Source organism: Primulina huaijiensis, chromosome 18 (genome assembly GCF_012295235.1).
Source record: "Primulina huaijiensis isolate GDHJ02 chromosome 18, ASM1229523v2, whole genome shotgun sequence".
Classification (NCBI taxonomy): Eukaryota; Viridiplantae; Streptophyta; class Magnoliopsida; order Lamiales; family Gesneriaceae; genus Primulina; species Primulina huaijiensis.
In genome coordinates, this window is record NC_133323.1 from 7,111,656 (window position 1) to 7,126,172 (window position 14,517).

The 14,517-nt window shown below is 37.3% G+C and overlaps 2 protein-coding genes and 2 long non-coding RNA genes across 4 annotated transcripts; 1 reads left to right on the plus strand and 3 right to left on the minus strand.

Annotated features, from left to right (window-relative positions):
* Nucleotides 1-1,023: 1,023 nt before the first annotated feature.
* LOC140964671 (uncharacterized) lies at nucleotides 1,024-4,245 on the minus strand. Its single transcript, XM_073424542.1, has 7 exons — nucleotides 3,719-4,245; nucleotides 3,274-3,677; nucleotides 2,800-3,120; nucleotides 2,495-2,616; nucleotides 1,924-2,175; nucleotides 1,576-1,819; nucleotides 1,024-1,214 (listed from the first exon to the last, which is right to left on the minus strand). The coding sequence occupies exons 1-7, from the start codon at nucleotides 4,243-4,245 to the stop codon at nucleotides 1,024-1,026; spliced, it is 2,061 nt and encodes a 686-aa protein (XP_073280643.1).
* An 841-nt stretch (nucleotides 4,246-5,086) lies between these two features.
* LOC140964401 (uncharacterized) lies at nucleotides 5,087-9,020 on the plus strand. The gene is made up of 3 exons (XR_012172882.1): nucleotides 5,087-5,268; nucleotides 6,861-8,354; nucleotides 8,439-9,020. It is a non-coding gene; the product is annotated as an uncharacterized lncRNA (long non-coding RNA).
* LOC140964400 (uncharacterized) lies at nucleotides 5,104-6,851 on the minus strand. Its single transcript, XR_012172881.1, has 3 exons — nucleotides 6,024-6,851; nucleotides 5,342-5,868; nucleotides 5,104-5,234 (listed from the first exon to the last, which is right to left on the minus strand). It is a non-coding gene; the product is annotated as an uncharacterized lncRNA (long non-coding RNA).
* A 1,078-nt stretch (nucleotides 9,021-10,098) lies between the features above and the next one.
* On the minus strand, nucleotides 10,099-12,870 carry LOC140964399 (small ribosomal subunit protein uS2-like). Its single transcript, XM_073424136.1, has 5 exons — nucleotides 12,618-12,870; nucleotides 11,659-11,921; nucleotides 11,348-11,548; nucleotides 10,773-10,974; nucleotides 10,099-10,377 (listed from the first exon to the last, which is right to left on the minus strand). The coding sequence occupies exons 1-5, from the start codon at nucleotides 12,748-12,750 to the stop codon at nucleotides 10,295-10,297; spliced, it is 882 nt and encodes a 293-aa protein (XP_073280237.1). The 5' UTR covers nucleotides 12,751-12,870; the 3' UTR covers nucleotides 10,099-10,294.
* Between the last annotated feature and the right edge of the window lie 1,647 nt (nucleotides 12,871-14,517).

Here is a 14,517-nt window from a genome sequence, read left to right on the forward strand (position 1 = left end):
TTTATTAATTATTTAAATATCTGTTTTTTTTGGAAAAAAAGAAAAATTGTGCAAACAGCACCTCACCTTATGGAAAGAACACATGTGGGGACCCGCCTGCAACATCATGCGAGGAGCCAAAGAAATATGTTTTGTAGAGGTAAGTGTTGAACACTTTCTCTTTAAGAAGAATTTGTCCCTCACAATGTGCTAGAGGTTTGTGGCAATCTTCTCCTAAGATACAACTACAACACTTGAATAATGAGCACTCAAATATTCAAGTTCTATCACAAAGAAATGAATAAAACTCTCTCTTTTTGAAGAAGGAAGAAGATGAAGATGTAAAATGATGTAATGTATTTTTTCTTTTCAATAAATCAACATTTAATGTTTTACATGTGGAAAGACATGATATTTCATTCATAGGGATGTCCTTTGGCCATTGTAACTGACCACAATCATCAAACAATGCCAATGAAATGAAAAAACATCAGAAAATTCGAAGGGACACGAAGCTGGGCGCTTCGCGCGCACGCCTGCTCGCGCACTGCCGAGCGCTCTCGGCAGCGCCCGTCGAGAGCTTTCGGCAGGCACGCGCACACGCGCGCATGTGCGCGTATGCCACTGGCAGCCGCGCACACCGCTTGCTACTGTTCACGCGAATTTTTTTTCCCCGGTTTTAGTCCCTTACATGTTCCGACTACTCGTTTGAAGTTCTTTCAACATTTGATGAACTCGTTTCGAGTTTAATTCAGAACCACCGAACTTAATATTCGTTCATTAAGCTTCGTTCTTCGTTTCGAATTTTTCCAATCAAACACATTGATTTATTTGCTTAATTTTCATTCATTAAGCATTAAAATTCTAACAATCCCCCACATGAATGAAATTAATGCATGAATGCTCGTGATGCATAAGAGAGAGTATATACGAAAAATTATCGTATCAGGAGAGGTAGTTTTTGGCTTTGAACCTTCCCTAGTGGAATACAATCGGATTTACTAGGCCACAAAGTGAACGTGATGTCTTGAACTTCTTGGCGCTTCATGTAAGACCAGACAAATGTACCCACAAGATAACCTTTCTTCCATTTCCATTTTGTTTTATCGGTTGTGTCCGTTTTGGCCATGGAACACATCTTGGTTTCATACGTGTTTCATCGAGGCGGCCCGTCCTCACACGTACATAGGTGATATCCTTATAAAAGGGTATCCTACTCACCCCGTTTTTGCAAACTACGGAATCATTAAAAGTACAATATTTAACCTCATTACCTTTGTAGGCAACTTCACTCATCGTCTTAGGAATGAGGAGTGATTCCTCAAATTTTCATAACTTAGTTGTCCCATTGAACCAAGATCTTGGGATCTCCAATCAACAAGGTTGGGTTGCCACTATGAAAACTTTATTTGGTAGGTTTTAAACTCATTCCTCTTGATAGACAGTACATTTGATCTCTATTTAATTCTTTTGTAAGCGGATCCGCTAAGTTATCCTTTGATTTAATATAATCAACAGATATAACTCCATTAGAGATCAACTGTCGCACAGTATTATGTCTTCGACGAATGTGTCGAGACTTGCCATTGTACATACTGTTTTGTGCCCTTGCAATTGCCGAGTGACTGTCGCAATGTATCAAGATTGCTGGCAATGGATTTGTCCAACACGGAATGTCCTCTAGAAAGTTGCGAAGCCATTCAGCTTCTTCTGCAGCTTTATCTAGCGCTATGAACTCCGATTCCATAGTCGATCTAGCAATGTAAGTTTGTTTCGATGACCTCCAAAAGACTGCTCCTCCACCAATGCTAAATACATAGCCGCTGGTGGATTTGGAGTCCTTGGTGTCAGAAATCCAATTTACTCACAATATCCTTCAAGTACTGCAGGATACCTTGTGTAATTTAGTTCATATTCTGAGGTGTGCTTTAAATATCTAAGCACCCTTGTCAACGCCTTCCAGTGTGCATCACTAGGATTACTTGTAAACCGACTTAACTTGTTAACCGCACAGGCGATGCCCGATCTAGTACAGTTAGTGATGTACATAAGGCTTCCAATAATTCTGGAGTATTCAAGTTGTGAAACTGGTTCTCCACGATTCTTCGCCAAATGGACATTTACGTCTAAAGGCGTTTTTACTGGGGTAGAGTCATAAGCGTTAAACTTCTTTAACACCGTTTCTACATAATGAAACTGAGATAAGATTATTGCTTCTGAAGTTCTAAAGATTTTAATCCCTAGAATTACATCAGCAATACCCATATCTTTCATATCAAAATGTTTTGTCAACATTTTCTTTGTACCCTTAATCAACTCTTGGCTATTCCCCATTATTAGCATGTCATCCACATATAAACATACTATTATATAAGATTCTCGAGTGCATTTAATGTAAACACATCTGTCACACTCATTAATCTTAAACCATTTGACAAAACTACCTTGTCAAATTTTTCGTGCCACTGCTCGGCGCTTGTTTAAGTCCGTATAGTGACTTAATTAAACGACAGACCTTTCTTTCTTGTCCTTTAGCAATGAAACCTTCAGGTTGCTCAATATTTATTTCTTCTTCAAGTTCACCATTGAAGAATGCCGTTTTGACATCCATTTGATGTATCTCAAGGTTATGCAAAGCTGCAATAGCAATGAGTACACGAATGGATGTTATTCTTGAAACTGGTGAATACGTGTCAAACAAATCATGACCTTCTCTTTGTCTATAGCCTTTGGCCACAAGCCTGGCTTTGTATTTTTCAATACTTCCATCAACTCTAATTTTCTTTTTCAATATCCATTTGCATCCCAATAGCTTGGTACCTGTTGGAAGATCCACTAGTTCCCAAGTATGGTTTTGCAAATTGGAATCCATTTCAGAGTTGATGGCTTCTTTCCAATAAGGAGCTTCAGGACTAGCCATAGCATCTTGTATGTCCTTTGATTCATTCTCTAACATAAAAGTATGGAAGTCTGGACCAAAGGACTTTGAGATTCTAGCCCTTTTGCTTTTTCTTGGCTCTTGCTCCTTTGAAGAACTTTCCAATGGTGTAGCATTTTCATTTAGAGTTGGTTCATGTGTAGGTACTTGAACTGCATGCTCCGTCTCAAATTTTCGCTTGCTAGAACCATTTTCTTTTCTTTCTTTACAAGGAAATATATTTTCAAAAAATACTGCATTTCTTGACTCAATTGTCATGTCCGTATTTATTTCTGCATTTTCAGATTGTGCACTTTAAACCTATAAGTACTACTATTATGTGCATATCCGATGAATAGAACTTTTGTTTTTATTACTTTCAACAACATTTTGGCGTATAGCCATTACATTCAACTTGAAAAGGTTCTCATCGAGATATCTTTGTCCAATAAAATGACCATTCTTGGTCAATACAATCTTGTTAAACTCAAATACTAATCTAAACCCATGTTTGACCAACAGAGACCCCGACACGAGGTTATTTCTTATGTCCAGTACATGAAGTGCATCAACAAGAGTTACTTCCAAACCCGATGTCATCTTCAGTACCACATTTCCGGTGCCCACCACTTCAGATGTAGCGGAGTTCCCCATGTATAGTTTTCTCTCGGTCGATGTAGTGTATGTGGAGAACATCCCCTTGTTGGAGCATATGTTTCGAGTTGCTCCAGTATCAACCCACCATTCATTTGGGTTTTCCACCAAATTTGCTTCCAAAAAACTGCAGATAAATCAAGTTGAGAAAAGTCAAATGATACCGACCTTTCTTGAACTATGTTGGATTGATGATTTCCCTTCTTTGGCTTCCTACAATCCTTAGCCATGTGATTCGGTTTTCCGCAGTTATAACATGTGCCTTTGAACTTCTTCTTGTTTGGTGGTTGTTGGCCTTGTTGTGGTTGCTTCTCAAACTTTCTCTTCTTCCCTTTGAAACTTGCTTCAACAATATTCACCCTTGCTGCCATTTTACTTGCCTTGGCCTCGGTGCTCTTGTTGTCCTCTTCTATCCTCAATCTCACAATGAGATCCTCCAATCCCATCTCCTTCCTTTTATGCTTCAAATAATTCTTGAAATCCTTCCACAATGGAGGGAGTTTCTCGATCATGGCAGCAACTTGGAAGGACTCGCTTAGACTCATTCCTTCCGCATGAATCTCGTGCAAGAGAAGTTGTAGTTCTTGCACTTGACTCATCACGGATTTTGAGTCCACCATCTTGAAGTCCAAAAATCTTCCAACAATGAACTTCTTCAAGCTCGCATCCTCCGCCCTGTATTTCTTATCAAGCATATCCCAAAGTTCCTTGGCGGTCTTGACTTGACAATACACATTGTATAATTCATTGTCAAGTCCATTGAGGATGTAGTTCTTGCACAAGAAATCAAAAGAGAAAATAGATATTAATATATTAACATTCAAAATAACATTTTGTTCTAAAACTGATACCCCATGGATAGGCCCACTACCCCTGGTCCATCCTTAGCCCAAATGGAAGACAGGCCCATCAAGGGCCCAGGTATTCTCTTATAAATACCAGGTTTGAGTGTATAATAATTTATTCACTATATTATTTTCAGCAGCACCCTTAGCTGCTATCACCTTATATCCTCAGTTTCTGACTTGAGCGTCGGAGAGGCTACGCCAGGACACCCTCCTGGCCCTCTTCTAACGGTCTTATTCGTAATTTCAGGCTCAGGACAATTTTGAAACATGCGTCTGGACTAGTGACACTTGTTGGAATTGGACCCTAAATTTTCCGTGAGTATAAAAAACAATTAATGTATTCGGGAACCAATAGTTACTACATTCTAAAATATTGATACATTTTGTGAGTTTAGCTAATAGTTTTAAAATTACGCAAATCAACAAATTAATTTTTCATCAAAAATCTTAATCAATTCAAAACATTCACGGAGATTTTTATAAAGTTACCAAATAAATAATAAAAGAAAATAAATCCAGCACAGAAAATGTCATAAACAATTTGTAAATATTTACAATTAACAAAATTAATATCTCATTTTAACAACATTTCCAGGGTAAAGTTGTAAAATGCGATAGTTTAGGGGGAGAAGTGTAATTATGTGAGCCGTCTTCTCGTAACAAAACTGCCGAAAGATCGATCGGCTCGCGTCGGGTAGCTTCCTGTTCACAGGGGTATCATTGCTAAGACCTCCATTCGAGCTTGCATCTGAAATGCGCCGAATACTGGTACTTGGCCTTGTTCCAAAAGGGCTCTCGTGTTCTATTACTACTTTACTTTGTGCTTTGTTCAGTTCCTGTAGGAAGAGAAACAACCTCATCCATCATAAGGTAAGCCTTAGAGTTGGAGGTATATATATGTGTGGGTGTGTGAGAGATGTTGAAAATAGGCATATGCTGTCACCCTTTGTCTTTGTTTTTCCCCTTCCCTTTCCTTACTCAGCATATCATATTCTTCCAGCGTTGCTAGTAGAGGAACCTAGTATCAGGGGACAAAAATCTTTTGTGAGAGTGGATTATAGTAAATTTCTTTAATCAAATAATTTTTATTGGAAATTAGGCATGAAGCGCAAAAATTCTTTGGTTTCTATTAGATGATCACTTCAATCTAATTGCTTCTTGATATCTGTTATGAACTATTTGGTATCTGCTCCCCAGTATCCATGTCGCCATTAAGAATTATTTCTACTCATAAGTTGTGCCCTTGCATAGTTACAACACTCAAATAAGTCAACGTTTCTTGTCAATTTCTCATCATATAATAAATATTGAATGTACTATGTTGTGGATGGATGGACGCTTTGGTAAAACAACAAAATTGATTGTATTTAAATTGCTTATTCCAATGCCATTATAACTCATCATACAGGAAAACTTTCTTTCTTTCTTCTTCCCAGTATTTTGTCTTGGATATCAGCAAATCCACCAAAGCTGCCCAATTAACAAAAACCCGGAAGGAAACTTATTTTCCTTTGAACTCATTTAATGGTATTTAATACTGGAGTGTGAGCACTTGTATCCAATTTGGATGAATGAGGTAATCTTGCTTGAAGATAGAATTATGTGAAAGCTAATAAATAACTTACGAGAAAAACCTGGTATCTTGTAGACCATCACTCTTTCATGTTCTGCTCTTTTGAGGTTCTTGTGTGCCCCCTGCTGACTGAATACCGATTCTCATCCTGAAATAGTCAATGACACAAGTTATCTTTGATAAAAGTTCATGCTAACAGACTATGCAGTAAAGCCAAGTTGTTCACATAGTGGGGCGAAACTAAAACCTTAAAGCTTGGAATGTTTAGAGGGGGCGAAATCATATTTTTGCAGACATATGAATATAGAAAACATATAAAAAAAATGGAGGGGGCGAGGGGAGCGATTATGCCCACCCTGCCCCTCTCCGGCTCCACGATCAGCCAGATAAGCAAGATAAGCATTTACCCTGCTATAGTCTTCCAATCATCTCTCCTCATCACGAGCTAATATCCATTTTTCTACCTTCTCCATGATCACCTTGCGACCAAAAGCTTCTTCTTTTGCTGTAGATATCGGTTCATCCATACTTGTGAGGAGATCGGCATGATCGATTTCCCTTTTTGGTACAGCGCTATCGGCCAAAATGCTTAAATCACAAAATTTAAATTACAACATTAGTCGAAATATTACTCAGTCTGACCAGAATTTATGTGGTTGATTATCTTTTCCATTTCGGATCTTGAAGGAACTTCCATGTGTGATCGACTGCATATCTCCTCAATCTCTGTTTTTTTATTTCAAGAAGAACTGTTTTATTTTGATTGCTTTTAGTTGATCCAGTGTCTTAACTTCGGTCTCAGCCTTGGAACATTTTGGATCAGATTGAATTGTGTGACTAAATCATGCAAGAATTGAATACTATAACATACCTGTTGAACTATGTCCAGATCAAGACTTCCAGGGGTGAATATTTCATCCGATGAAATTGATGACAGACTGGTGATATGAAGAAACTGTTGATGGTCTTCGAAAGGCGTATCCATGAGATTCCACAAGTTAGCTAATGCTTTACCAAGCTGTTGAAGCTGCAGTAATCACATCGGTTTAAAGTTGTTTTTGAGTTTTCTTGTGAGGGTATATATGCTTTTCTACATCTAGTCCTGTTATTATTCCGTGTCTCCAGCTGTTTTCTGTAAGTTTCTTACTGGAGGACGTGAATGGAACCTCTATAGTTTGATAAAAAAAATTAGCTTATCAAGTAGCATTGTTTTTCTGCTCCAAGAGACTTCAATATACTGTCAAGTTTTTCAAGAATACTGTCGCTAATATTCTTTGATAAGCCCGACAATTCATTCAAGCTTGGATTTGCTTTGGTTATGATCTGGGAGGAATCCATTCCCAAAGTGGCTGACCAGTCTCTGATGTTGCATATATAGTTTTCTACTCTGAAGCCTGTCACTCTTTGATGCATAAAAAAGGATGTAATATTAAACATATAATGATAATTTGGAAAAGATAGATTTCTTTCGTTTTCTGGCTATTTATTTACATTATGTGTGACAATACCTTTTCACAGTGAAGCCTCTGACACTCAGCCTGACACTCTTCAAGTTTCTTCACAGAACGATCATTCTTTTCACCAGGACAGTAGATGTATCATTGTACTCTGTCCGACCTGCTATTTCTGCAGAAATTTTATGGATTTGCCCTTGCACCACGTGAAATTGCTTTACTTGCTCTTCTTTTTTCAACTGCATCTCCCGTAATGCTGGGGTTATAGCATTTAGCCGTTCTGTAAGTATTCCGGTCATTTTCTCTGGCTGTGATCAAGAAAGGTGCTTCAATTAATGCAAGGTATTTTACTCTTGAAAAGCATTCTTATGGTAAGATCAATGTGTATTGTTTTTAGCAACATGATGCCATCCTAATTTTTTCTTCTAAAAAATTTGCTTTTTGTTGTACAGGTTTGCCCGAGTGTTTTACATTTAGTGATATCATTTACAATCTCTATTCTGAGGGTTGGGCTGCAACATAATTCTAGAGCAGTTTCTGTACCTAAAATTCATTAAATTAGCATGGCTGCTGCATGCATATACCAATACTAGTTTAAAGTTTCTCATATGTTCAGATTTTCATCTGGGTCTTCTCATATGTTCAGATTTTCATCTAGGTCTTCAGCCAAACTTTGTAATGTCAGAACATGGTCAGATGACAGCCAAACTTACTCTTACAGGGAGCGATCTTTCACCAAGTGACAGAAGAAGATGAGTAAATTCAGCCTCAGATTCTGCCAGTTGCTGATGTAGTCGAGCTCGTGACATGCTGGCAGTGTCTACTTTCCTTCTATAAACTTCAAGGCATTCCTGTTCAAGTTCAAGTAAAATCTTTTCCCTAATATTGTGATCTTCGCCGGCTTCATCCCATATCATCTGCATGATGTGGTAAATAATCCGTCAATAATCACCATCATTTAAATAAATGGAAATTACACAGGTGATTAAAAACTTGTCTCTTAACTCTTGTAGTAAATATCTGCAACATGTCTCCAGCAATGCCGAACTTCCTGTTCCATTGCACTTTTGGAACGACCCCATGTGAAAAGTTAAGTTCAACTCAGTGAACAGAAATGATGTGTACATATAAGAAGAGTGTATTCTTTAGCTACCAAGTTGAATCATGTGTATTCTAGAGGAGTTTATATAAAGTGAAGCAGAGATATATCATAATAAGGTGTTGGGGGTTTGGGTATAAATATTTACTTGAAAGATAAGGCTTCACTGCTGGGTGACAGTGGAACTTTGGTTTCAATAGTTCACTCGCGCTTGTGATCAAGTTTTCTTCTCTTCTTTTTCTCCATGAAGTTTATTTGAAGGGGCCAACGTGTTTTTGGTAATAAACTTGTCAATGTTACCAGATTAAATTATGTTTTTGTTGTAATTTTGGATAGAAAAGCGCATGAGAATTGGAGATTATTATTATTATTTTACTTGGAGATGACTAATCCACATCGCTTACTATACATGTTTTTTAATATGCAGATTTGATAAATTTGTGTTTAAATTATCATATAAAATATAAAAATTATTAAATATTCATATACTGAAGCTTCTTTTTCCCTCTTTAATGCTTTAATCAGAACTGGATTCTCAAGTAAGCTAGCCGGTAAGAGAAAAAGGTTGGATGTCTTGTGGCATGTGCCAGCTTCTTGCTCACTAACAAATTGAAGGATGATATTTGTGTAAAATTTGATGCTGGCCTGAGGCAGATCCGAGGGTCCAAAATTATTTAAGCATATGCCGCTGGGATTTGGACCCTTGGATCTAACCAAACCAACATCAAATTAGCATCTTTCATATTCTGTAATCATGAACTCAATATATTATCTGGCATTTCGTTACGTTTTTTTATTTAACATAAGCATTGATAATTCTTCTAATTTTTTTTTTTTTTTGCATCGTCACAAGAAGATCAGTGATGCTTTTATCTGTAAGCTGAACTTCCACCTTTCTTTAATGTTTTAATGGGTACAAACTACTCTTGAACACTCTTCATGCCAAACTAATGGTTCACATTTATTTCTTTTAATGGTTTGGCTGGGACCGTTCGAATATGTATTTCTCTGGAGTGGAAGCTGGATACCCATCCAAAAATGATCATAATGTACCAATTTTATTTCGTTAAAATAATCTTTAAATAAAAAGAAGAGGGAAAAATAGTAAACTTCATGAGAGCGAAGATAGAATCACCACAAGTAGTAGTTAGTACTTACACTCTTTGCATGCCTTGGTTTCTTTATAACAATACCAACGAAATAATGAGCTTCTCCAAATCAAGAAAAATGTGGGGTTTTTAGTAACCACTTAGCGTAAAGCCTTACTGGAAGAATGTTACGAGATTTTATTCACCAAATGAGACATGTCGCACACGAGATGTATGAGAATTGGTACAGTTCACAGTTGTGCACCCCAATCTCGTCTTCTCTTCCACTGATTAACTTTAAACTAACAAAATTTCGAATATGAAGTGCTTGAAACGCCCGCCTGTGCTGGGCTCTTGAGAAATGGAGAAATGGTGGTCAAGTGAAAACAAATTCTTGGCACAACTCAAACTCCATTCTCTAGCACGCAGCGTACATTATTCGTTTCTGAGTTAAGCCCTCCCCAAGACATCTATTTTACAGTCGGATTCAAAGAGACATTCTTGGCTAAATTAAAACTATCAAACTTGTAGTAATCCAAACTCTTCACAATTACTGCTACAAAATTCCAAAAGTAATGAGATCACAACACAATGAAGCTCAACACGGGAAAGCATCTACACTATTGAATGGAAAAAGGAAAGCACCAATTAAAACAAGATCATTTCAGCCGACGTCTTTCTTTTATTCCCAACCACTTGGGGCTACAACATCAACAGCAGGAGGTTGCATTGGTGGGGGGGCAGCTACGTCCCATCCATCCGCACCTACACATACAAATAGAAATAGCTTTTCAAATAAATATAGTTTTAATAAATAAAAAACAAACAAGGTTTAAATTTTGGTGGGGGAGCGGATGACTGATTAATCAGCACAAAAGAGAACTTGATTACCCAAAGCTGATTAATTAACCATCTGTGGGCGATCATGTCAAATCAACAGTATAAAAAATATGGTGAGTGCTATTGTTTTTCATTGTTCTGATGTAATGTTGAGGAATAGCAGTTTTTGCTCCAAAGCTCATATATGAGCCACAAATTAAATCTCTCCAGGGAAAGTTGCATTTCAAGTCATCAATTGGAACAAATCAAAATCAAGTATGAACTATGAAACTAGACTGGCGAGATATCACCACTTCTGAAATTAAGAAAAAAACACTAACCCCCATCACCAGTCCATCCACTAGCAACAGGTGGTACAGCAGCACCCATGTCAGGAGCCCATTGAGCATCTGGTATCTGGCCAGTGGACCAATCTGGGCCCAGTGCAGCAGCAGAATAATCAGTATAATCAGGGAGTGCGGGAACTTCCTCTTCTTGTTGTTCCTTAGACTCCTCAGGCTCCCTGTAGAAAAATAGATCAACCTGCCAGCAAAAATAAATTAAAAATGAGATGGCCTGCGATAAAAAACCGAACAAATATCCTCCGCCGCCTTTAATTTCATGCACAATTTTCTGGGTGTAGGAAGCAACCAGACACTATAAAGTCACTCAAAACTCTAATCCAAAAGCTTCATCGATTAAATGTCGCAAAAATAAACTACAGCCACTGTGCAAGTAAACAAATCATATAATCATACTTTGACGATCACTTCAAATCTGTTACAGAAAACCACAAATGTTTCATGAAATCAATTGTAAAATAAGACATGTAGTCCATAAATAATGCTTATGCAAGTGCAGTATTTGCCCGTGAAGAGAATTGCTATATGACAAAAATTGAAGAAAATCATCTTACCATGACACCATCCCACTTGTGACCAGGAGCAACGACACCACGCATCTGCAGAACCATCCTGGCCAAGAGCCAGAAAAGACAACCTATGCTGTGCTTCCCCTTGTTATTGGCAGGGATACCAATATCAACATGGCGCATTGGGGAATCAGTGTCACAGAAAGCAATGGTTGGGATGTTATAAAGAGCAGCTTCTTTAATAGGCTGCAAAAGTAGAAAAAGTGTCAAATAGTACAGAATTTTACAACCCCCTCAATTTAAGGATATGAAAACCAAGAAAGCAATGTACAATCTATTTGCTTAAAATTAGAGACCTGGTGATCAGTTCTTGGGTCTGTTAGAATGAGAAGTCTGGGTTCGCTGAATGATGTTTGAAGTTGATTGGTGAATGTCCCAGGCGTGTGGCGACCAGCAATTGCATGAGCTCCAGTATATTGTGCAAACTTCAAAACAGCTCTCTGACCATATGGTCTGGCAGACTGAACGATTATGTCCTGAGGATTCTCAATAGCAACAATAACCCTTGCAGCCAACTGAAGCTTCTCCCATGTTTTCCCAATGTTAATGATATAAATTCCTGAAAATTTAAAAAATTTAAAACAAATTCAAAACCATAAGAACCAAAAACCATGCAACAGTAGCACATCGAAAAACTTTGTACACAGAAACATAAAGTAGAAACTAGTAACTGAATAGTATTCAGTCAGTGATTGTTTCCCGGCACCGTACTTTACAATCAAATAAGAAGTAAAATGCTGCAAATGAAGCAAATTGGCCTGTGATTGTTTCGATAATCAATACCACTTAATTTCAGCTGATTAGAACAAAAAGAAAGAACATAACGTTTTTTCATTTCGATCATGCTCATTCTGTCATTCCAGTCCCAGGATGAGCAAAATTTACGCATTTTTTGTCGTTTACTTATTCCAAATTTGTCATGATTACAGTCTTGAATGCATAAATTCAACATCAACATAAATTTAAGCCAAATCTACGGTTTCCCTGCCGTCAGATTCAAAATTTAAGACATCATAGGCAAGGATAGAATCATCACTATCGATTCTGCTTATAAAAGCGTTAAAAAATAAAATAAAAAAAAACTTTAACAAAGACAATTAAAAACAGCAAATTTAAGTTTCAAACATTGGGTAGAGAAAATCAATGCATAAACTAAAAGGTATATCACATGTGGCAACCAAAGCAACACAATTTCTCATCAAAATAGAGTTCAACAATCAGATTCACTCTAACAAATTGGTGCGAGTATATTTACCGTCATTGCGGCGCTTGAAAACGTATCGCTCCATCTGAAAGTCACAATTTTTGGTGCCTAGGTGGACTTCAGCGGCCAACATCATCTGTATGTCGGCCTCCTTCGCCGAAAGGGTCCTAGCCGGAGCCGCCATTTCCTTCGAGTTTCTCGCCTTTCCGCTGGGTTGAGCTAGGGTTTCAAGGAGGCGACGATGCAAAGGTGCTAGTAGATGGAGAAGACGATTTTATTTTTACATATACATATTCCTGTTTTCGAAGAAACCCTAGAAAATCATCTTAAAGGGCCAATACCAATGGTCCCTTTTTGTTCGGGCCCAATATAACAAAAATCCATGGCCCAATATAACAAAATCCATGGCCCCCGAACATAATTCACCAGCTTGGGCTTAAAATAACCCATGTTGAAACCATGTATACAGAGGTATAAATGGTTCAAGAATAGGCTTGAACATATATGTGTTTTTTTATATCAAATTTTTAAAAAATTAATTTCAAAAATATTGTGGCTGAAAAACGCCACCAGGAGTGGTGGACCCTGCAATTTTGCGGACGCTGCAGCTTTTATTACAAAACACGCTCAAATTTGAAAGTTTGTGGACTTCAATTATTCGAAGATCCTCTAGGTTGTCTATAAATAATGTTCAGCATCCTATTAAATACTTGTATTTGAGGAGTGAATTATTCAAATAGAAAACAAGTGTTACAACATCTGACACAACACCTTCAGCACATCTTTTGTATCTTCTTCAACTGTTTTTCCTTTGAGATATGAAAAATCGTAAAAAAAAAACATTAATGAATTCCATAATAGTCATAGTTCTTAAATTGAACATTCGATATATACATCTATTTGTAGGGTATCCAAGAAACAAGCACTAATATCGCTCATGGAATCAAACTTGGACATTGATCTCTGTCATTTAAAACATATAATATGCATCCAAAGACATGAAAATATTTAAAATTTGGTCTATTTCCCATTATTATCTCATAAGATATCATAGTAAAATCATTCTCAAATATACGCGATTTAAAATATGACATGTCGCGTTTAGGGCATCAGTCCAAAAATATTTTGAGATATTCTTTGAACTTAGCATCACCCCAGCCATTTCATGCAGGGTACGATTTTTCTGTTCGACAATATCATTTTGTTGGGGAGCTTTGGAGCAGAGAACTCGTGAGTTATATACCCTTCTTATCACACAACGAATAAAACAAAAAGTTCTAGAACTTTTTACCATGATTGGTTCTGATTTTGGTTACCTTCAAGTTATGCAGGTTAATAATATTTGCAAGTAAACCTTTAAAAGCAATGAAAGTATCTGATTTTTCCTTAATGAAACTTATCCATGTGAACCGTAAAAAATTATCGACACGAACAAAAAAATACTTTCTACCTCCATAGATTTTCACTTCCATTGGACCCATAAGATTCATATATATTAACTCAAGGCAGCGTGTTGTACTAAAATGTTGCAACATGGGGTGTAACACCCGAGTTTGCTTATCCTTTTGACAAGCTCTGCAAACATATGACACTCTTGAGGATAAATTGGGCATACCTCGCACAACGTCATACTTACTGAGGTTCTTCAATGTCTTGAAGTTTGTATGACCCAACTTTTGATGTCATAGATCAAATTCACTCCTTTTCGCATGTTTTCAGGTAAGTTCATCTCCTGATTGGCAGCAATTATCTACAGATCATGTCCTGACATAACACAAGTATTATCCTTATCAAAAAACTTCACAAGAATTTTTTTCAAACTTAACATGTAAGTCATCGTCTTACAATTGACTAATGCTCATTAAGTTTGAATTAAGTCCGTCGACATGAAACACATTGTGAAGCTTGGGGAGTCTTCTACATTCAGTGTTCTTTTTCCAACTATCATTCA